The sequence below is a fragment of the Heterocephalus glaber genome, unplaced genomic scaffold (genome assembly GCF_053883595.1).
Source record: "Heterocephalus glaber isolate CG9 unplaced genomic scaffold, H.glaber_assembly_v1.0 deba00001481, whole genome shotgun sequence".
NCBI classification, from domain to species: Eukaryota; Metazoa; Chordata; class Mammalia; order Rodentia; family Bathyergidae; genus Heterocephalus; species Heterocephalus glaber.
Window position 1 is genome coordinate 16,127,400 of NW_028258317.1, and position 22,301 is coordinate 16,149,700.

Consider the following 22,301-nt stretch of genomic DNA (forward strand, 5'->3'; position numbering starts at 1 on the left):
GAAGACTCGAACTCGGATGGCAGTTTCACACACTTATATCATTATAATTCACTTCTATGCAATTATCACACGACATCAAACAAGACAATATTAAGTCTGCCAATTACCACGTCCTTGTACCTGTACTGTGCAAGTTCTTATGGGAGCGCGACGTTTCCTCCCGTCGGGTCAGGGGGTCCGATCCGTAGACGAAGGGCGTCCAGTCGGCGCTAGGCTGTCCGTCTCTCCGCTGGCCTCGTCCTCTGGTCTCGTCTGGTCGGCGGCGATGCTCCTTCCAGCGGGATCAGGTGCAGGTGTCCCAGTCGGTAGTCAGATCAACAGACTGACTAGTAGACTGGTCGGTGGGACGGATCGTCGACTTGCTTTAGGTCTTCAGCTCCTTTTATACTATTCTAACTGGGCGTTTGTGGTATTGGTTCAGACTTATCACATTGTCCACTTTGGACCACGCCCTGTCCAGTTCGGGGTGCATCCTTATCGATTCCACACTGCTTAAGGTTCTACTTCTATATCTTATGGTTACTATGGTTACATATCACTCACAGCACTCTTAAAGTCACAGCACACTTTAGGGTTACAGCACACTTAGGGTTATACAATTCCATCTTATTTTAAGGTGTTTTCCACACTACTGTCCTGCACGTAATTTATGTCTGGAGCTTCTACAGTCAGCCTGGCCTTGCCCTTTGCCTTGACCTGTACGCGACCCTGTCTCTTACCTTTGCCCTGTCTCTGGTGCCCACGGTCGCCTTGGACAAGAATCTGACCTTGCCCTCATCTCAGGTCCAGCCTTCACTTTAGTTCACATTCACTCTTAGCCTCTGACCGTGGGACTGGCTTTCACCCTTACAATGGCTCACTTATTCTGGCCTTGACACTGACCCTGGACATCACCCCAGATCTAGTGTAAGAGTGAAGTTCAAGTGAAGTATCAAATTCATGGGTTGAGGGTCATTGTCAGGATGAGGGAATGTTCAGGGACAGAATGATGAGGATCAGGTTCCGAGTAAGGGTGAGTATAAGGGTGAGTATCTGATCCAAGGCAAAATCTGTGGCAGGTGAGGGAAGAGTTCAGGACCATGGTCATTGTCAGAATCATGTTCAAGTCAGTGTGAAAGAAGTTTTGGGGCCACCATTAATTTCAAGATCAAGTTAAAGTCAAGATAAATAAGGAGTAATGATCAGAATAGACTCCTGGTCAGGGTTAGTGACAGGGTGAAAGTTAAGTTCAGTTCATGGCCAAGGTAAAGTTCAGGGATAGGTTAGAGTTATGGCTTGTATCTAGATGTTCCCCTAAAGCCTCATATGGTCATATGATGGGGCTTTTCCGAGATGGCTGGATCTAGTGTGTGATACTGGGATAAAGAGGAGGCTTGTTGCTACCACGGCTTCTGCTGGAGCACTTAGCAAGACACTGTCTCAAAAGAAAAAAAATGAAAAAAGGGCTGTCGCTCAGTGTGAAGGTCCTAGATTCAATCCCTATCACAGGGCAGGGGAGTGGAGAGGTATACTTCTATTGCTGCCCTAACAAATCACACAAAGTTAGTGGCTTTTTTTTATTTTTATTTTTTGGTACTGGGGATTGAACTGGGGTCTTTGCACTTGCACAGCAGGCAGCGAAACTGCTGAGCTAAATCCCCAGCCCAGTGTCTTTTTTTTTTTTTTTAAGACAAGTTCTTGCTATGTACTTCAGGCTGGCCCTGAATTCACTATGTAGCACAGGCTGGCCTTGAACTTACAGCAATCCTCTGGCCTCAGCCCAAGTGCTGGGATCACAGGTGTGTGCCACCACACCCAGCAAATTTAGTGGTTTAAAACAACACACAATTATGATCTCATATTGTTGATCAGAAGTCTGGTTTGAATCTCACTGGGCCCAAATCAAGGTATTACTTGGGCTGCATTTCTTACTCTATGCTCTAGGAAAGAATTTATTTCCTTGCTCATTATGGTTGTTGGCACAATTCAGTTTCTTTTGGATTTAAGAGTGAGGTTTCCAAATGTAAACAAAGCTTTTGTACATAGGGAGGGGAGTGGGTTTGAGGGAGGAATGGGCTAAAATAAAATTTATTAATACAAAATAAAAAAAATAAAAGGACACAGGTGCCATGGCCATGAAAAAAAAAATAATGAGGTTTCCATTTCCTTGCTGTCAGTAGAGAGCCCTTCCCAGGGCCTAGAGGCCACCTGAATTTCCTGGTTTATGAGCCTCTAATTCCATCTTCCAAGCCATCTTCATCTCTGAAAACAGTCAAGAAAAGCTCTCTGCATGTGATTAGATGAGGCCCACTTGCATAGTCCAGGATACTCTTCCATCTCAGTCAGTACCCTTTACCACTCTATGAACTCCTTTTTGCCAGGGGTATCAGTCCATTTTCTCTTACTGTAACAAAATTCCTTCAAATGGGTATTTAGAAAAAAAGAGAGAAGTCTGTTTTTCACAGTTTTGGAGGCTGAAAGTCCAAGATGGGTGGTACCATGTGTTTGTCTTCTGGAGCTCATAGTGGATGACATCATGGTGAGAACAGGAGAGATCACACAGCAAGACAGTAAGCAGAGGGATTCAGAGGCCAGGCTTCCTCTTTTCTTGTTCTCATAGGAACTAAGAGGGATCCCATAAGAACTACAGTAATCCCTCCTGAGGATTGCACTTCCAGTCACCTAACCACCTTCCATAGGCCCCACTTCTTAAAAGATTTCACCTCCTGAAAATGGTCAGACTGGGGATCAAGCTTCTAGCACATGAAGCTCTGAGGGACACACAAACCATATGCAGACCACAGGACCTTATAAGGCAACATATTCATGGTTTAGCACATGGATGTATTTGGGGGTGATATTATTTTGTCTATCACTATAGGTCAAGGTCAAAGTTAGCATAACAGTTAATGTCTGATTTATGTTCAAGAGCAAGTTGCAGGCTGAGCTCAATGTGAAGATGGATCAGGATTAGAATAATGATCAGCCTCCAGATGAGAAGCCAAGTTCAAGGTATTGATGAGATTAAGGTGTTTAAAGGTGAAGGCCTAGTAAAAGATTAGGGTGAGGAAGTGGCCATGGTCAGGGTCAGTGTCGAGGATCACAGGCAGAAACAGTCAAGTGTCAGATGAATGTCAGATTCAATTTTGAGGTCATGCTGGCGTTAGCATTAATCTGTCAGGCTTAAGGTCTGAATGAAGTTGAGTTCTGAGTGAAGTTTGGCATTAGGATCAGGGTCATACCCAGGATCAAAGTACAGATTAGTTTCAGTGTATGTGTACAATTCAGTCAAGTTCAAGGTCAGAGTGGATGATAGTCATTGTCAAGCTGAGGATTCAGTCTAGGGACAGAGTAAGGTTGAGGGTTAAAGTTAGACTAAGGGTGAATGTCCCATTGAAGATAATGTCCTGAGGGTTCAGAGTCATGATCAGTGTGAGATATGTTTCACTGTGAGGGGCAAGGTCACAGTGAGTGTGAAAGTCAGTTATGGTCAGAGTCATGGTAAGCATCAGGGAAAGATGAGTCAGTGTCAGGGTCATGGACAATTTCATGGATGAGATTAAATTCCAGGTCAAGTGAGACGAGAATGGAATCATGATCTGGGTGAGAAGTCAGTATGAGACCCACTTTCAGGATTTTGCTCAAATTCAAGGTTAAATTCAAGGTCATGTGGTTAAGGTCAAGGTAATGTGTCAGATTCTGGCAAAGCAATGAATGAAGGTGAGGGTATAGGTCAGGGTTAGATCAAGTTTGAGGTCGCCAAGGTCAGGATCAGAGAAGTTCACGTTAAAGTTGTGTCAGGTTGAGTATCAGGTTTAGCTTAAGTCTGAAGATCAAAGTGAGGATCATGTTTAAAGTTAGGGTGGGATTAGGTTTAGGGTCTTCTGGATAGGGTTGGTTAAAGGTCAGTGGACAGGGTGGCTCAGTATCTGGATTGGTGTCAGTGCCACATGAAATTCAGTAAATATTGTCAGTTCCCAAGTCTAGTTCCAGAACAGAATCAGGTTGCCAATCACGTAATCTGTAAGAGTAAAGTTCAAAGTGAAGGTCAAGGTCATTACAAGGTTGAATTTCAGAGTGATGGTCAGGGTTCTTGTCAAGTTCAAATTCAGGGAGTGCAAATATGATCATTTTTAGGCTAAGGTTTATTTTTAAGAACAGAGTAAGGTTCAAGTTCAGAATTAATCTGAGGGTCATTAATTCAGGCTCAGCTTAAAGATCAAGATGAGAGTGAGGGTATGATTTTCAACATCAGGGCTGGGATCAAAACAATGTTTCAGGACAAGGCAGTTTGTGCGTTAGGGTTAATTCAAGTTCAAAGTGAGTGTCGGTCATGGTGTGGATGGGTCAGAAGGTAGGTCATGTTCATGGTCAAGGTCAGGTTCAAGCCCAAGTTAAAGATTAGGATAGGCTAGGGGCAGTAAGAAATTTAGTTAGAATGTCAAAATGGTGAGAAAAGCATAGCTAGTTTGAGGAAAGCCACACTAATAGCCTCTGTACTGGCCTACAAAACCCTGGTCCATGCTGTGGCCAGAGTGGTGGGAAGTGTGACTGCAGTAATTGTTTTTTTCCTCAGATACAGCTGGACTTTAACTTCACATTGATGGAAAGGAAAACCCAAAACTATAAACATAAGAGTTCCTGGAGATCATTAAATAAGAAGGCCTCCTGGTACCATACTAAGGGTGGTCTCCAGTTATTTCCAGGTTCTGCTGCTCCAATTTTGTCTATTTCTACACTTTTAATAGTCTCAACAGTCTGGGTCAAAGGTCAACATGTACTATTAAAAAACATCTGGTAGTTGGGTATTTGTTGGAAGTGGTGAATATGAATTCCATTCTGGGCCGTAAACACCAGACTGAAGCTACAAGAGGCAAAATTTTGGAATGAAGACATTGTACCGACCAACTACAAAAGCATTAACACTTTTCTTCTTTGGATGTGTTCCTCACTAGTGTAGTAGCCAAAGCAACCGTTACCATAGCCACCTATGTGTAGAGCTAAGGGTTGAAACAACCCTGAGCCTTTTGAGATTCTTGAGTCAGATAAGAACATAATGAGCCAGGATAGCCTTTTGAGATTCTTGAGTCAGATAAGAACATAATGACTGTTGGACAAGAAAGTAACATTCCCGGAATTGTAAAAATATAATTGACCTTTTCCCTGTAAAAATAATTAGTCACCTGGTCACGAGGGGAGGAGGGGAGGGAGGCTGTGGGTGATGAAAGAGGATATATAAAGTGGGAAGGAGAAGGCTCTCCCTCTCTTCTCCTTTTCTTTTCTCCCGAATTTGTGTTGTTTTTCTTAATCCTCATCCCTCTCCTCGGGTACTGTTCATCTAGTGATGGCTGGCTCCGTCACGAGTGGCGCCCGAACAGGGACCTGAGAACGGAGGACAAGGTGAAGGACGCCACTGGATTGTGAGCTCGGACAAGTAAGTATGGAGCAGCGATATAAAATATGGGGACTACTAATAGTCGGATGCTGTTCGCTCAGATATTTAAAAAGATGCTCTGTAATCGGGGAGCTAAGGTTGGGCAACAGCAACTGTGTCACTTTTTGGAATTTGTAGAGAAAGTCTGCCCATGGTTCCCCAAAGAGGGATCAATTGATTTGGAACTTTGGACTAAAGTAGGAAAACAGTTACAAGATTATTATGATCAAGAAGGGCCTTCCAAATTTCCTGTTGATGTGTTTAGTCTTTGGGGTCTTATCAAGGAGAGCTTGGATCCTCGTCAGGGGTCTTCAATGGGTAACTCACAAGGAGATGTGGTTGCCTCTAGTCCGGAGGACATCCCGTGCATAGATAGAAAAACTGAGTGCCCTTCTTCTTCAGCCCCCCCCCTTGTGGAAGGTTTAGATGAACCCCTCAACCCCTCTGATGCCATGGATCTGGAGGAGGAGGCGGCTAAGTATAATAATGAGGAATGGCCTCCCTTCTCTTTAATAGCTCTTACTGAAAAAATGAAAGTAAAAGATAAAAAGGATGAATCTGAAAATATATATCCCTCAAATCCTTTAGATATGTTATGGTTTAATTGGAAATGGAAACAAAAAGAACAAGCACTGCTGAAGGAACAGCCACTTCGGCCCAGCATTCTGGCAGGGCTCGACCCTTTTCCTGAGGTTGCCCGCCCCGACCTTCAGTTAGATTCCCCTCCAGTCCCACGACTCTCATCCCCAGCGCTCTGCCCTCTCTCGGCCCTGCAAGCTACTTTACTGGCGGCCGCCGAGAGAGGGGAGGATCTGGCTGGGTTCCAAATGGTCTGTCCTGTTTTTGAGGAACCAGATCAACAAGGGCAAATGGTCCGTGTTCATAGACCTCTTCCTTTTAAACAACTTAAGGAGCTAAAAGTTGCTTGTGCTCAGTATGGCCCTACGGCCCCTTTTACTCAGGCCATGCTCGAGTCTTTAAGCTCGGATGCTCTGCCCCCTGGGGATTGGAAACAAATAGCTAAAGCCTGCCTTTCTGGTGGAGATTATCTATTGTGGAAAACAGAGTTCATGGAACAATGCCAAAAAACGGCTGAACTCAACCGTGCCACCAGTAATAACATTACTTATGATATGTTAGCAGGGGAGGGACAGTATGCTGATATAGCAAATCAATTGTTGTTTCCTGGGGGAGCATATGCCCAAATTAATACAGCGGTAAAACGAGCCTGGCAAAAGCTGCCCATGACAGGACGAGCTTCTGAGGACCTCTCTAAGACCAGGCAAGGTCCCGACAGGCCTTTTCAGGAATTTGTTGCCCGTCTTTTACAGACTGCTTCACGTCTGCTAGGAGATGCTGATGCTGGATTATTGCTGGTTAAACAGCTAGCTTATGAGAATGCTAACTCCCCCTGCCAAGCTGCTATCCGCCCTTTCAGAAAAAAGGGGGACCTGGGTGATTATATAAGGTTATGTGCGGACATTGGACCTGCCTATACTCAAGGGCTGGCCATGGCTGCGGCTTTGCAAGGAAAGACCGTAAGAGAGGTTCTTTTTCAACAAGTGCGTAAAGGGTCTCAGACGCGAGTTGCTGGACCCCCAGGAAGCTGTTACGGGTGTGGAAAGATTGGACATAGAGTTAAACAATGCCCAGAGAGAAAGGCCCCAATAAAAACTGCATCATCCTCCCCGAGAGAGCCAGGATTATGCCCAAAATGTAAAAGAGGGAATCATTGGGCAAATGAATGTAAATCAAAAAGGGATCATTTGGATAATGCACTGGAGCAGGAAAACTCCAGGCGGGGCTGGCCCCAGGCCCTGAAACAATGTTATGGGGCACTCCAGTCCTTCATTCCTCAACAAAACAATCCATTCAAGACCTCTTTAGAGCCACCCCAGGCAGCACAGGACTGGACCTCAGTTCCACCGCCTTCACAGTACTAACTCCTGAGATGGGGGTCCAGGCCCTCCCCACGGGGGTCTATGGGCCCCTACCTGAAGGCACCCTAGGTTTACTCCTGGGTCGAAGCAGCACGACCATTAAGGGAACTTTCATCGCCCCTGGAGTCATAGATCAGGATTATGAAGGAGAAATCAAAATTATGGTCCATTCTCCTGATACTATATCTACTATACCAGCTGGACAGCGCATAGCTCAGTTGCTTTTGATACCTTTAGTAAAAAAGGAAGGAAAAGTTAAAAACACTCATAGAGGCCAAAAGGGATTCGGCTCTTCAGATGCCTACTGGGTACAGCCTATAGGAGCCCATCGACCTGAGATTCATTTAAAAATCAACGGGAAAACTCTTTTCAGGTCTTCTTGATACTGGTGCTGATGTTTCAGTATTAACTGCTGAACAGTGGCTGGCTAAATGGCCCAAACAAGCCACTATGACGCACCTACAAGGGATTGGGCAGAATAAAAGTACCGAACAGAGCAATGATCTTTTACTATGGCAGGATCATGAGGGCCATCAAGGACATTTCCGCCCATTTATCATCCCTGGATTGCCTATAAATTTGTGGGGAAGGGATGTGATGAAAGATATGGGAGTTTATTTACATTCATCTAACCCACAAGTTATGCAACAATTATTTGACCAAGGTTTACTCCCTTATCAAGGACTTGGAGCACACAATCAGGGCCCCTCTTCCCCTTTGGAGATTGAACAAAAATTAGATAAAACAGGGATAGGATATTTTTGATGGGGGCTATTGACCTCCCTGTGCCCCACGCAGATCCCATCACATGGAAAACTAATGACCCTGTGTGGGTGGATCAATGGCCCTTAACCCAAGAAAAAATTCTCGTTGCAGAGCAGTTGGTACAGGAACAGCTCTGTGCTGGACATATTGAATCTTCTAATTCCCCAGGGAATTCTATTTTCGTAATTAAGAAAAAATCAGGAAAGTGGCGACTTTTACAGGCTTTGAGGGCGATTAACAAAACCATGGAAATTATGGGGCCCCTACAGCCCGGGCTTCCGATACTGTCAGCTGTCCCAGCACAAACTTTCAAGATAATTGTAGATTTGAAAGATTGCTTTTATACAATTCCTCTTGCCCCACAAGATTGTAGACATTTTGCTTTCAGTGTACCCTCAGTAAATTTTAAAAGACCCATGCAATGCTTTCAGTGGAAGGTCTTGCCACAGGGTATGGCCAATAGCCCCACCTTGTGTCAAAAGTTTGTAGCTCGGGCAATTCAGATAGGACAGATTACCCATCATTATATTTGGTCCATTATATGGATGACATCCTTTTAGCCTCTAGTAATGAACCCCTTTTACTATGCGCGTTTGCAGATCTACGCCAGGCCTTGGTAAAAAATGGATTAGTTGTGGCCCCTGAAAAAATCCAAACTCGACCTCCTTTCTCCTATCTTATACCCTAAGGTCATCCATCCTCAAAAATTTCAATTAAGAAAAGATGCTTTACGCACTTTAAATGATTATCAAAAATTGTTGGGAGATATAAATTGGCTGCGTCCATATCTAAAACTGTCCATGGGAGATTTGAAACCCCTTTTTGATGTTTTGAAAGGGGATCCCGACCCCTCTTCACCTCGACAACTCTCTGAACAGGCCAGAAAAGCTCTCCATAAGGTTGAGTCAGCTATTCAAGACTGGACTGTCCACTATTTTGATTATAGCCGCCCTTGGGCTGCTTATGTTTTGGCCACGCAGCATATGCCTACTGCTGTTCTTTGGCAGGATGGCCCACTCCTTTGCTTACATTTGCCTGTTTCCCCTGCTAAACTTTTATCTCCTTACTATGAATCTGTAGCCCAGCTTGTACAGCTCATAGGCGAGGAATCACGTAAATATTTTGGTGTTGAGCCTTCTTTAATACAGGTCCCTTTTACACAACAACAGATTGATTGGCTTTTTCATAATGTTGATTCTTGGGCCCTTGCCTTTGCCCACTTTAAAGGTTCTATTGGTAATCACCTCCCTCCAGATAAATTACTTCAATTTGCTAACATTCATTCGTTTTCCCAAAAATTATTCGTCACTCTCCCATCCCTCAAGCTAAGTCTATTTTCACTGATGGTTCATCCAACGGACGTGCAGTGTATGTTGTGGGAGACAATGATCATACTTTTTCTTTCACTCCCTCTTCCGCACAAGTGATAGAGCTTCGAGCCGTTGCCGTAGTTTTTGATCTCTTTCATAATGAATCTTTTAATCTATATACGGATAGCCAATATATTGCAAAGGCCATTCCTTTATTGGAGACGGTGTCTTTTATTGCTTCTGCCGCCACCCCCATCCAATCTCTTTGCACAGATTCAATGATTTTTACGTTCTAGTACGGAGCCATGCTATATTGGTCATGTACGCGCTCATTCTAATCTCCCTGGTGCTATATCAGCGGGGAATTGTCGGATCAGGCCACCAAAATTGTCACCCCTGCACAACTGCAATTGGCACAACAGCATCATGCTATTCATCATCAAAATAGTCGTAGCCTCCGCTACCAATTCGGCCTTACGCATGAGGCTGCTAGGCAAATTGTCAAACAGTGTGCTCATTGTCCACTTTCCTCTACTGTCCCCCATTATGGAGTTAATCCCCAAGGTCTTAAACCTAATCAATTATGGCAGATGGACGTCACTCATATTTCTGAGTTTGGAAAACAGAAATATGTTCATGTCAGCATTGATACTTTTTCAGGCTTCATTGTGGCTACCGCTCTTACAGGTGAAACTACAAGACATGTTATTTCCCATTGTTTACGCTGTTTTTCCGTGATCGGTCTACCCCAAATTATTAAAACAGATAATGGCTCTGGATATACCAGTAAACAGTTTTCTCAATTCTGCATGTGTCTACAAATTTCGCATAAAACTGGCATACCCTATAATCCCCAGGGGCAGGGGATTGTTGAACGAGCTCATAATACCCTTAAACGTCAGTTTCAGAAAATAAAAAAGGGGGAGTTATACCCCTTGTCTCCTCAGAATCTTCTAAACCATACCCTTTTCATTTTAAATTTTCTTACTTTGGATGCACAGAAATTAACACCTGCTGATCGATTATGGCATCCAAGCAAAAAAACATCCTATGCACAAGTAAAATGGAAAGACCCCCTCACGGGCCGATGGAATGGTCCTGGTCCTGTACTAATCTGGGGACGAGGGCATGTCTGTGTTTTTCCACAGAATGAAGACAATGCGCGATGGTTACCGCAACAGCTCATGCGTCAGGCAGATGTCTCTTCAGCAGATTCTCCTCCTCCTCACGGCAATGGTCACAATGACTAGGTGACCATACCATGGGCCAGATGTAGAGTGGACCAGCCAGCCATCTATAACTTCACTGATCAACAAGAAGTGCTACAGGATTGGAGTGCCCAATTGGACAATTGTCAAGGTGGGGCGAACACAGAACAGCAGTTGACTGTGGGACTTTGGTGAGTGCCTTCTGGCCCTTTTCAGCCCATCATATGGAAACTTATGGTTGCTATGGGAGGAATAAAAAGGGTTGGTGTGGGACCAGACTCCGGGTTGGAGGGAAATATTACGGCTTGTGTGCCCCAGCCCTACTTACTGTTATTGGGAGGTTTTGAGGTTAATTAATAAAAATGGAACTCGTCAATTTAATGTAACATGTGATAATTGTACGTTGTCAAATTGTGTGAAATTCAGGTATCAAAATGTTTTCATAATTCATCAGCCCTCTTTTGTAATGTTGCCAGTTAATCTTTCAGAACCATGGTATGCAGAAAGAGGACTTCAAATATTAGAGAGTCTAAATGGTTTACTGAAAAGAGAAAAAAGGGTGGCCGGCATGACTGTAGCTAGAATTGTTACCTTTATAGCATTTTTGATTAGCTTATCTACTGCTGCGGTTGCTTTATCCCAGTTTGTGCAGACAGCAGCTTTTGTAGATAATCTTTCGATGAATGTATCACAAGCCTTAGAGTTGCAGGAAGATATTGATGTAAAAATGGAAGATAAGTTGAATGCTCTTTTTGACACGGTGATATACTTGGGACGCTCCCTTGAGGCTCTCAAACATAGAAACCGTTTACAGTGCCACGCAGAATATCGTTGGATCTGTGTCTCTTCACTAGCTTATAATATGACAGATTATAACTGGCAGATGGTCCAGGACTATCTAAAAGGGGCATGGTCACATGGCAATGAAACCTCCGACCTATTAAAGCTCCATCAGCAGATATTGAGCATTCAACAAGCGGGAGGAATAAGTCTGTCACCTGCACAGGTGGCACAGTCTCTTTATGATCATTTAAAAACATTGGTGCCTTCCTCATTCTCTGCCAAACAGATACTGACAGGCCTTGGACTACTGGCAGGCGGACTTCTGCTTATGTTTCTTTTTTTCATCATATTCAGCCAGTATGTTCGATCCATGTTCTTAACACTGGCTGTTCGATTACATTATCAAAAATTGTTCACCTCTAAGTAAGAGGCCGGTTAGTCAATGACGGGTTTGAGACCAGGAGAATCCCTTACCAACCTAAGACAGGGAAGGTTCTCTTCCCATTGACGGGTAAGGTGGGATTTTGTCCTGAGATCTCACCTAAGACAGGCACAGTCGTCTAATAAAAAAGGGAGAGATGTGGAGAGCGAAGGGTTGAAACAACCCTGAGCCTTTTGAGATTCTTGAGTCACATAAGAACATAATGACTGCTGGACAAGAAAGTAACATTCCCGGAATTGTAAAAATATAATTGACCTTTTCCCTGTAAAAATAATTAGTCACCTGGTCACGAGGGGAGGAGGGGAGGGAGGCTGTGGGTGATGAAAGAGGATATATAAAAGGCTCAATAAAGTGGGAAGGAGAAGGCTCTCCCTCTCCTCTCCTTTTCTTTTCTCCCGAATTTGTGTTCTTTTCTTAATCCTCACCCCTCTCCTTGGGTACTGTTCATCTAGTGACCGCTGGCTCTGTCACACCTATCCATGCAGAATTGACTAGTCAATTCTGAGTTTTGTATGTTACAGACTAAACCCTGGGGAAGTCTTCAGAATGTTCCATTCTTCACCAGTGAATACACTTTTTGGAATAATGGCCTTCTACAAAGACCCTGAAGCTAAACTGCTACAGACCGTCTTCCCCACTGCTCTTGCATTCCTTGTTTATAAGAAACTGATGCCTGCTACCTATACCAGTGTGGGACTGAAATGTGCACAGAAGCACTGAGACCCCACCCACAGGAAAGTGCAGAGATTCTCAAGACAGGGCCTTTCCTTCCAAGTGAAGAGAAGTGGTATTACCCTCACTGACAGGAAAACCTCTTTAGGGTAAACAAGGAGTACAGCCAGCTGGTCCTATTGCCAACATATTTGCAATGGCCAGTTGGATTTGGAAAAACTTTTCCACCTACAAGTTTTTCTTAAAATTATCAATGTTCTTTCCTTAAACTCCCAGGTTCTAGAATAAATTCAGTAACACATAATTCTCCTCAGATACTTTTATATGTCCTAATCTTGGTATTTCTCTCACTAAAAGTAGTAATTTCATAGTGCCACAGGTATGATTTTATTTTTGTTGGGCTTTCTTCCTCAAGCTTAAAGGGAATAAAGTGAACTATTTATTTTGTGGAGAAAATGAATATTATTAATCCCAAATCTCTTACAAACTATTTGCAAAATTACTAACTCATTAGTGTTGTAATTTTAAAATATTTATTTTGAATCAAATCTATTATTATGAAAGGCTTGGGGTTTTATGTTATCTGTACAAACCCCAATCAATGTACTCTAACTTACTGTACTCCAAAAAATTACCAACACAACCGAAAGAAAATAGAATGTCAGAGTCAGTATCAGAATGAGGTTCAGGGTAGCATTCAGTTTGAAGGTCAAAACAAGTTTTTTTGTTTTTTTCATTACTGGTCATTGGACCCAGCACCTTCACCCTGAACTACATTCTCATCCTCAGCCTGTTTTTCATTTTTTGAGTCTTGTTAACTTTGCTAAATTTCCCAGGTTGGGGTCGAATTTGTAATCCTCCTGTCTCAGTCTCCGAAAGTGCTGGGATTACAAGAGTGCTCCACCAATGCCTGGCCAGGAAATATGTTTTAAAATAATGTAATTCTCTGTTGCAAGTTTTTTTTCTCTCCAGAGTGACCCAATTTTATTTAGATTTTAGAGGCCAGATGGGGGTCTGCTCCACCCCACAGCTGTCAGGGCTGTATAGTCTTTCACTCACAGAGCCCTCCGGTGCACTGACATAGGCTCCAGAAGCAGTGGAACTTGATTTGGTGCAGAAAGAGCACTACCACACTTCTATTTTTTATTTTTTGGGGGGGTATCGGGGATCAAACTCAGGATCTTGCACTTGCGAGGCAGGTGGTAGAACCACTGAGCTAAATCCCTAGCCCTTCTATTCTTTATTTTATAAGTGTATTTCTTAATTTTCAAGCATATAGGAATTTATTATGATGTTCTTACTAGTTTCTAGCTTAATTACATTATAGTAAAAAATACTTTGTATTATTTTGATCCTTTGAAATTTGTTGAGACTTCTTATGGCCAGTATGTGGTCACTATATTATTTTTCATGCCTAAGAATATGTACCTTGAATTATTTGCTTTTGTTTCCTACCATGGCCAAATGTTCACAAATGCCTGATAGCCTGTAATTAATTACTCACTGACTTGACTTGACCGAACTTCAGTCAGGGTTCTCACCCTGCCTTAGGCCCCTAAGCTTCGGCACATGCTTAAGCTTGGACAAGCAGTGAGAGGTGGACCTGCTCCCTTAGGTTCTCATTCCAAGAATCTGAATACCAAATAAACATTCCCGTAAGTCCATTGCAATTATGCTGTCTGCTCACCCCGATGCTTGCTGCCCTCTCTGAAACTTTCTGCCCACCCTGCTCATCCCTCCATGAAAGCAATGCCCTTTTCCACTTGATTCTGAGATGGTTGTGGATCCTGAGGTCAGAGTGTTCTCATTATTGCAATAGTCTTTTCTAATACTTTCTCAACTCTGGATTTATTTTTGGCAAAATACAACCATTAGGTCAATCTCGTTCACCTTCTTGGTGAAATTGCCTGCCTTCCAACTGTCTTGGTATAGTGGGGCTATTTATGCTTCCAGCCCCTTTCTATTTTTTTATTTTGAGGCTTAATATCAGCTAAGTCACTAAGTTACCCAGATTGAGCTTGAACTTGCAGCCACCACACTTGGCTGTCCAACTGTATCTTAAACTCTTTCCAAACATATCAAGATCAGGCAGACACTCCCATCTGTGCAGATTTGAGAGCTATGAGAAATGAACTGAGCTTGACAGGAACATAAGCGTCTGCAGAAGATGTGGCTGGGTTAAAAACAAGACGCTGTAGGAGGCCAGACTATGGGTTTGCTCCTGACCAGAGGACAAATGAGAACGAAAGACAGAGTTAATTTGGAATGAGGGGACCAGGGGGGATCTCTGCCTGTAGTGGACAGGAACCCTGAACCGTTGGCTCACCTTGCTTTTATTCACTTAAACAAGGGAGGAAGCAATCAGGGTAACAGAAGATTCACCTGCTTGCTGTTATCTATAGCATATAACAGGTAAACAACCAGAGCTCAGCTGTATACTCTTCTCTAGGACTTGCAATGTATTAGTATTTGGCAAAGGAGGCACAGCTTGTTTTTCTCCTCTGTACTCAAAGAGAAGGTCAATTAGGCCTCAATCCTCATTAATTGGTCTCCTACAAGGGGCCACATGAAAACATCAGACTTTCCTGAAAGCAACTGGGCTTTTAGTTGTCTTCTCTTCCCACTAAGTGCTCAGTGGCCAATGGCTACAGCACTGTTAGTCACTTCCATTTCCTCAATGCTCATAAATTTATGCACATGAAGTCTAAAACAAACATTTTGAGAAAAAAGAACCACTAAGATTAAGCTTCTCCAGGCTGATCTAACCCTGAACCAGCAGCACTGTCTTAGTCATTATGTAAGCTTGCAGGACAACTCAGCATCTGGTAGTCAAGTCTTTCTACCAATTCCGCTTCTGCTTCCTCCTCTTGGTCCCTTGCATTTCCATGTATTTTTCAGCATCATCTAACTATCATGAAATAAGAATAAATGTTGTCAGTTAGGATTATACTGAGTTAAGCGACTTCCAGGTAGACCAGTTTCCTTATTTGCATGGCTGCTTTTGGCTCACCTTCACTTGCAGAGTGGACACTGCTAACTGTTCTGCTGCTGAGTCCTTAGCCTGCCCATCCCTGTCCATCTCCCTTCCAAATGAGCACTCAGTCATGCAAAGGACTCAGGAAATCCTCAGGGCAAAAGTGGCTGTGACCACCACTGAGGGCCATGAGACAATGGCACCTCTGCATTTTCCTTTTAGGAATGGAAGAGGAGACACACACAGAGCCACTTGAGGCTTTTATAAAAACCTCAAATAGGGAACCAGAAGACTCACCGAGTACAAACTAAACCAAACCTGCTTCCCACGGGAGTTTCCATCATGTAGACGTCTTCCCCTCCACACTTCCTCCAGATGGTTCTGACACAAATGTCCCTTGAGAAGGGGCAGGAGGCAGCGCAGCACTTCATGGTGGTCCCTGACTGGCAGCACAGATCCCTGCTTCCGACAGCTCAGTCCACAGGCCATGGGTCTCCTCCACTGGGCTGGCCATCCAAACTGGCTTGGCTGAGGTGTGCCTTCTGCCTCCCTGTGACCAGCCTCGAGGGAGTAAAGGAACAGGGCTAGGTATAGAGTGGGTCTGTGTGGCCCTGGACAAGCTTTTGAAGGTTGAGTCAGGCAGGAAGCAGAGGAACAAGATGTAAGGTGCACCTGGGGGCGGGCAGGCAGGACCAGGGCTAGTCCCTCACCCCTCTGGGATGAATGGCCGAATGAGCTCTGGGTTCAACAGGGACTCCTCCAGAGGCCGGTCCACGTGGAAGTCATGGATGTGGGGAGGCCCTGGGTGTGACTTGGGGACAGGTCCACCTGGGCGCTGGGGAACCGGCAGCTCTGATGGGTGGGCAGGCAAAGGAGCAGTGAAGAAGTACTGATGCAGGAGGGCCTGGGGTGGCAAAGAAGGGGTAGCAGTCAGTGCCCTGTCCCCAGCCTCAGGCAGAGGGTGAGGGGCTGACTCATGCACTCAGCTGACTCAGAAAACCCTTCCTGGGCGACCACACATCTGGAGTGCTGTTCCAGAGGCCAAGGACACAGAGGTAAACAAAACAGATGAAGAGAGGTTGGGGGTGGAGATACTAAGCCATAAAGGGGTACAACCCACAGTACGTCCTGTAATGATCAGTGCTGGACAAGATAGCAAGAAGAGAAAGAGGAACACTGGTTAGAGACTGCAGACTCGAAGAGAGGCTAATGAGTGGGTAGGAGACAGCCTGGGGAGCAGCACTCAAGGCCAGAAGCGCATGGGCCCCAGGGGAGGCCTGGGGCTGGAGAGGAGATGTGAGCATGGGAACAACAGCATACAGGGCCAGGAGGTAATGTGCCCAAGCCTGCAGCACCTGTGGCCCATGAGAAGGATCCTTGCTGTTCTGGTGAGTGAGGAGTCATGGAAAGGACTACAAAGGAAAGGCATGACCTGCTCTGCTGGACAAAGTCACTCTCTCTGCAGGTGGGTAAGACGATATGAGATGAGAGGAGACACAGGATCTAGGAGGCAACGCAGGAGAGAAGCAGTTGCCCCAGCCCACAGGAGCTGTTGACACTGAGAACCAAGGGCATCTGCACACACTGGCTGCTGGTGCCAAGTGCAGGAGGGAATGGGTGACCATTAGGCTAGATGGAGAAGTCCCTGTGGAAACAAGGCCTTGCTCCTGTGGTCCTTCCTGTCCTTTTCTGCCTTCCAGCGACAATTAGCCTGCCTGGACCCTCTCCTCCAGGCCACTGCTCACTACTTCTATCTTCACCAAACAGCTTTTCAAACTCCTTAAAACTTTGTGCTGGGCCCTGCCCTCCTTCTGGGAGCTGCTACCATTTAGTGGAGGTGGGGTGCTTAAGGGACAATACCTACGGCCTCTCACCCTACCTGGGATGCTGCGATGCGCTGGTGAGGAGGGTAGAGGAGGAAGTGGCCCAGCAGGTCCAAAGCCTGAGGAGAGGCATCGGGCAGCACCTCCTCCAGGGGCACTGGTGCCTGCTCCTTAAAGGAGATCTTCTTGTAGTCTGGCAGCTCTGTGATTTCCTACAGCAGGAAGAGGAGAAAGGCAGAGGGGAGCAGTTAGTGCCCTTGCTGCTCCCCTCTGGCCTCTCGGTGCCTTGCATGCTTGTACTTGTTCACTTCTTACACCTCACTTTCACCCCTCCAACACCTGCAACCTTTCTGGTGTTGACTCCATGCCCAGCTTGCTGAAACTATGTGTATGTGTACTGGGAGAGGACAGGACCAGGCCCTCTTGCCTCCAGTAGGGCAGGAGAGAACCAATGCTGGGCCAGGATGGTGGTTCCTGTTGGTCCAGGGGGGCTGGGGCCATGAGACATGGTACAGAGGAGGAAGCAGTTACTTTCTGGTGGGAATTAGAGTCCACCTTCCCCTACCCTTCCCACCAAGGGCCCCTACAAACCGGCCAGACTTGAGGGCTGGGGGTGCCCAAGATGCGCAGCACACAGCAAAGCTGTTCAATGTCATTCTCGCCCGGGAAAAGAGGGGACCCATTCAACAGCTCCCCCATGATGCAGCCCACAGCCCTGTGGATACAGAACCATCGTAGCCTGGGATCTCACCCGCAGGACATGGACTAACCTACACCAGCTCTGATACCTCAACCAGTGTTCAGAGGTTCATGTCTGGTGGTTCAGACCCCCAAAGTTCTCAGCCTAAGAACACAATGCAAACCCCCAACAGCTCCAAGACTTCTCAGTCTTCTGCTGTGGGATGCAAAGCTTGCCCTTCACTTCCTGGGGAAGACCCGTGAACAGCCTCACATCTCATACCCTTGGATACAACAAACTATCTATTCCCCAACAAAGGCTCAGAGGCTTCATACCCAGGGACATGATATTCTGACTCTGACTCAGACATATGTCCTCCTGGGTCTGATCCCTGCACATGCCAGCTTGGACAGTCCACACTCTTGAGCTTCAGCCCACCTCCTCTACTGGCCAAGAAGCTTCGTACTTGGGACAACCTTCCCCTAACCCTCACCCAGCTCAAAAATACATTAAAGCACGTCAATTCCATCAGGGAGGACCCCCTCCCCACATGGCCCACATCATCCTCGCCTACCCCTGGGAGTCTCACCATAGGTCGACACTTTGGTCATACTGTCGGGCACCATACAGTAGCTCTGGGGCACGGTACCACCTGAAGCAAGATGGTAAAGATCAAAGCCAAGCCACTGGTCTGACCCAGAAGTTCACCTCAGCCCCACCTCAACTCCACAAGCCATGTCTAGACAGAAGGCCCAGAAATATCTCTTCCCCAGTGAGGGGGCTGGTGGGAATCCAGCCCTCCCTACCTAGTGGCCACCTGGTGTGTGTAGAGGCGGCTGCCATCTGGAGAAAAGATCCGGGCCAGGCCAAAATCAGCTATCTTGAGCTGACCTGATGCGCTGATGAGCAGGTTGGCAGGCTTCAGATCCTGGGAGATGAAGGCAGCATTGGTCCCTCACCAAACCCCTCAGGACTCTGGGATGTGAGGAGGTGCAGGCTGACCACCAGAGTGAGTCTAGGCTCTGGCTCCCCTAGTGTCATACCCCTGGCTGCTCACCTGAAGTCCCTGATCCCTGTGACCACACCTTCAAGGGCTAGCCCACCCGGCCCACGCAGGGACTGACCCGGTGCACGATGTTGTTGGCATGGCAGAAGGTCACACCCTTGAGCAGCATCTGCAGGTAGCTCTTGACCTGGGCTGGGGCCAGCGGCCTCTGGGCATGGCGCACCACTTCAGCCAGGTCTGACAGCATGAATTCAAAGGCTAGTACAAAGCCCATGCCATGTGGGAACACAGCCTTCAGCTGCACCACCTGTGGGCAGACAACCTGTCAGTTGCCAGACTTACCTTGCCAGATATCTTCTCCAACCCCAGGGATCCTCAGCCCACTCCCTAACAGAGGACCAGGTTGGCAGAGATGGCAATGCAGGGGCTGTGCTTGGTGCTTATGCTACTTTGCTTTCCAGAAACAAGGCAGTTCTCCTCTCTGATTCTCTGCTAACACTCAAAGAGAAGGTCAGTTCTTGGATCTTGGAAAATCATCTGGAGACAAACAAGCAGATTGGGCCTGTTTCCTTCATAGTCATTAAATTCCAGCACCCCGGGAAGGGCACCAGGATCAAATCATCTCTGGAACTGGAATAGATGGAGACACAGCACACACACACACCCCATCAGTGTCAGAGGGCCCAGACTGCACAGGGCAGTGAGATCTCGGACAGGAGATAAGTGATTGACAAATAAGCAAAGAGGATATGCTCAGGTTCTGGCAAGTATAGGAATAGATATACAACAGGGCAATGTGATTTTTAAAAATATACATAGATATTTATTTTTCAGACAGGGTTTCACTATGTAGTTCAGTGTGGTCTTGAACTTACTATGTAGCCCAGACTGGCCTTGAATTTGTGGTGATCCTCCCAGCTTGGCCTTCTGAGTGCTGAGATTACAGGTGTGTGCCACTATGCCCAGTGAGCAATGTGATTTTGAGTGAGTGATAAAAGGGTTTATTGTACAAGATAGGGAAAGGTCAGTGGGAGATTTGGAGCACAGCCAGTTATATGGAAGTCTGAAATGTTCTGAGCAGGGGGAGCAGCAAGTGCAGGTCCTGAGGCTGGCACAGAGGCTAAAGGAACACAAGAATGGGATGTCTTTTAGGGGAAGGATGTGTCTGCTCTATTCTCCCAGAGCTTAGATTGGTGTTGGTCACCGAAGAGACAATAAGTCACCGTTTCTGGTAACAATGACTAGGGATCAGGAAAATCTGGAGGATGTTTTAAAAATGGAAACTTCAGGCCTGTTGCCCATGGGATTTGGGGCCATATTACCAGTCTCCTTATGGATTTCCCTCCGCCACCTCACATATGGACTGTCTGGAAGCCCTCTGTATGTGTCTCTGTCTCTGTGTGAATGGTACTGGGGACTGAGCCCAGGGCTTCAGTCAAGCCAACCAAGCATTCTACCACTGAGCTATATATATATCCCAGTCCCTGGAAACCCTTTTATTTTCCTCAAAAACTTGAATGCCTTATTGCCATTTTTCTAATTTTCTAGTAGTACACAATCACTTTATAAATCAAAACACATGCATACAGATAATATACAAAATTATACAGAAAAAAAACCTCATTGCCTGCAGTCAACCATGGACCATTTTCTATCAGACTTTCCAACACATCTGACATATATAGACTCACATAGATAATACATCTTCATACAACACCAAAATGACACATAAAGTTTCATAAGATGCTTCAATGAACATATGCCAGAGAATCACAGGGGCCAGAACCTCGTCAACTCTCCAGGGAGCTGATTATGTACTCTGACATGGAAAGGAGAAAGCACCATAAAGAATGATGCTGGGGGCGCAAGATGTCCCCACAGACCTTCCACGTCATGGCACACACCACAATACCCCCTGCCTCCCTTACCACACTTGAGTTTTCAGAAGATGGGTCAGGGCTGGTTTTTCCTTGCTCTGGCTGGGAGAAAGCACAGGGTAGAGCTCAAGGGGAAGCTCTAAGGGAAGACTGTCAGGACTCCTCAAGGGCAAGGATTCCACTGACTAGCTGAGGGCCCATGAGCTGTAACAGAACCTCTATCCCTTGAGAAACAAAGATCCCAAAACCTGCCTTGCAGGGTGGTAAAGAGGACTTAGGATGACAATGTACCTAAAGCATTTAACAGAGCCTCTGCAGAACACAGGAGTAGGTCAAAAATCACTGGAACTAGGGGTGTAACTCAGTGGTAGAGTGCTTACCTAGCATGCACAAGGCCCTGGGTTCCAACCCGGGCAAGAAAAAAGAAAAAAAAATCAATAAATGTTTTGATAAAAAACAGTAAGTTCAAAGAAAACAAAAAACAAAACACAAAAAACAGTAAATTCATGAATAAATGAATGGATGGATGAGTACATGAAGAAATGAGTAAACAGAGTGAATGAGAAATGAAGTAATTAGGTAAATGAGAGTGAACATGAGGACAAAAGAGGGATAAAAATAAAGTAAAAGGAGGCAGATAAATGAACACTGGGTGAGGAAGGAAATCCCCAAAGGGATTTGCTGAATGGTGGGTCGGTAAAGGAAAGCAAGAGGAATAGGGAACATGTGAAAGAGGCCAGAAGGAGATGCCTCAGGCCTGCTGGTCCCCTCACCCACCCCAGCTCAGTCCAGCCCCCACTCACATACTGATTGTCCTCAATCTCCTGCAGAGACTTGATCTCCCGCAGGGCCTGGTTGGGGATACCGTCCTCCAGTCGCCGCAGTGCCACCTTCTTCAGGGCAACGATCTCGCCAGTCTGTGAAAGAGCGAGCTCAAGACTGCCTACTGCATTCCCCACCTTCCCCCTCCCTGGGGCTGGAGACCAGAGAGAAAGGGCCCCAGGTCAGGAGAGATCAAGGCCCTCCTGGCGAGAGCGTAATCCTACAGGGCGGCATATAGCGGATCCGGGACCGCGGTGGGATGGGGTGGTGGCCCAAAAGAGGTCAGAAAGCTGTCCTGCGGCGGCAGCACGAGGTGTGGGGCAGAGGTCAGACCGCTCCCCAGGCGGCCCGCGCAGCCCGGTCTCACCTCCACATGCTTAGCCTTGAAGACGATGCCGTGGGCGCCCTCCCCTATGCGGCCCAGAATGCAGTACTGGTCCATCTGCAACCAAGAACCCTTTCTAGGTCCCCGCAGCTTCGGACGCCACCGCTGTTGCCTAGCAACAAAGCAGCCTGCGGGAGGCAGGGCCTCTGGAGACACGTGACCCGAAGGACTGAAACTGCGTTCAGTCAGGGATTGTCATTCG

At 46.1% G+C, this 22,301-nt stretch overlaps 1 protein-coding gene across 6 annotated transcripts; it reads right to left on the reverse strand.

The window, feature by feature from the left end:
- Positions 1–19: 19 nt before the first annotated feature.
- Positions 20–22,267, reverse strand: Cdk20 (cyclin dependent kinase 20). Of its 6 annotated transcripts, none has more exons than XM_004870090.4 (9): positions 22,082–22,267; positions 21,696–21,809; positions 19,134–19,322; positions 18,816–18,937; positions 18,599–18,661; positions 17,922–18,045; positions 17,387–17,542; positions 15,826–16,068; positions 20–5,361 (listed from the first exon to the last, which is right to left on the reverse strand). In XM_004870090.4, the coding sequence occupies exons 1-9, from the start codon at positions 22,154–22,156 to the stop codon at positions 5,314–5,316; spliced, it is 1,134 nt and encodes a 377-aa protein (XP_004870147.1). In that variant the 5' UTR covers positions 22,157–22,267; the 3' UTR covers positions 20–5,313. The 6 variants fall into 6 exon arrangements, with proteins under 6 accessions (XP_004870147.1, XP_004870146.1, XP_087040400.1 ...); XM_004870089.4 differs by having other exon boundaries at positions 15,805–16,068; XM_004870091.4 differs by lacking the exon at positions 20–5,361 and adding an exon at positions 16,218–16,411 and having other exon boundaries at positions 15,755–16,068.
- Positions 22,268–22,301: the final 34 nt, after the last annotated feature.

What these genes read in the sequence shown, in the direction of transcription:
- Cdk20 (XM_004870089.4), bottom strand. Translation starts at nt 22,156, where the DNA reads ATGGACCAGTACTGCATTCTGGGCCGCATAGGGGAGGGCGCCCACGGC. An exon ending in ACACACCAGGTGGCCACTAG is followed by an intron (nt 18,662 to 18,815) that starts GTAGGGAGGGCT and finishes ATCTTGCTTCAG; the next exon opens with GTGGTACCGTGCCCCAGAGC. An exon ending in TTTGGTTTAGTTTGTACTCG is followed by an intron (nt 5,362 to 15,804) that starts GTGAGTCTTCTG and finishes CTCCGTTCTCAG; the next exon opens with GTCCCTGTTCGGGCGCCACT.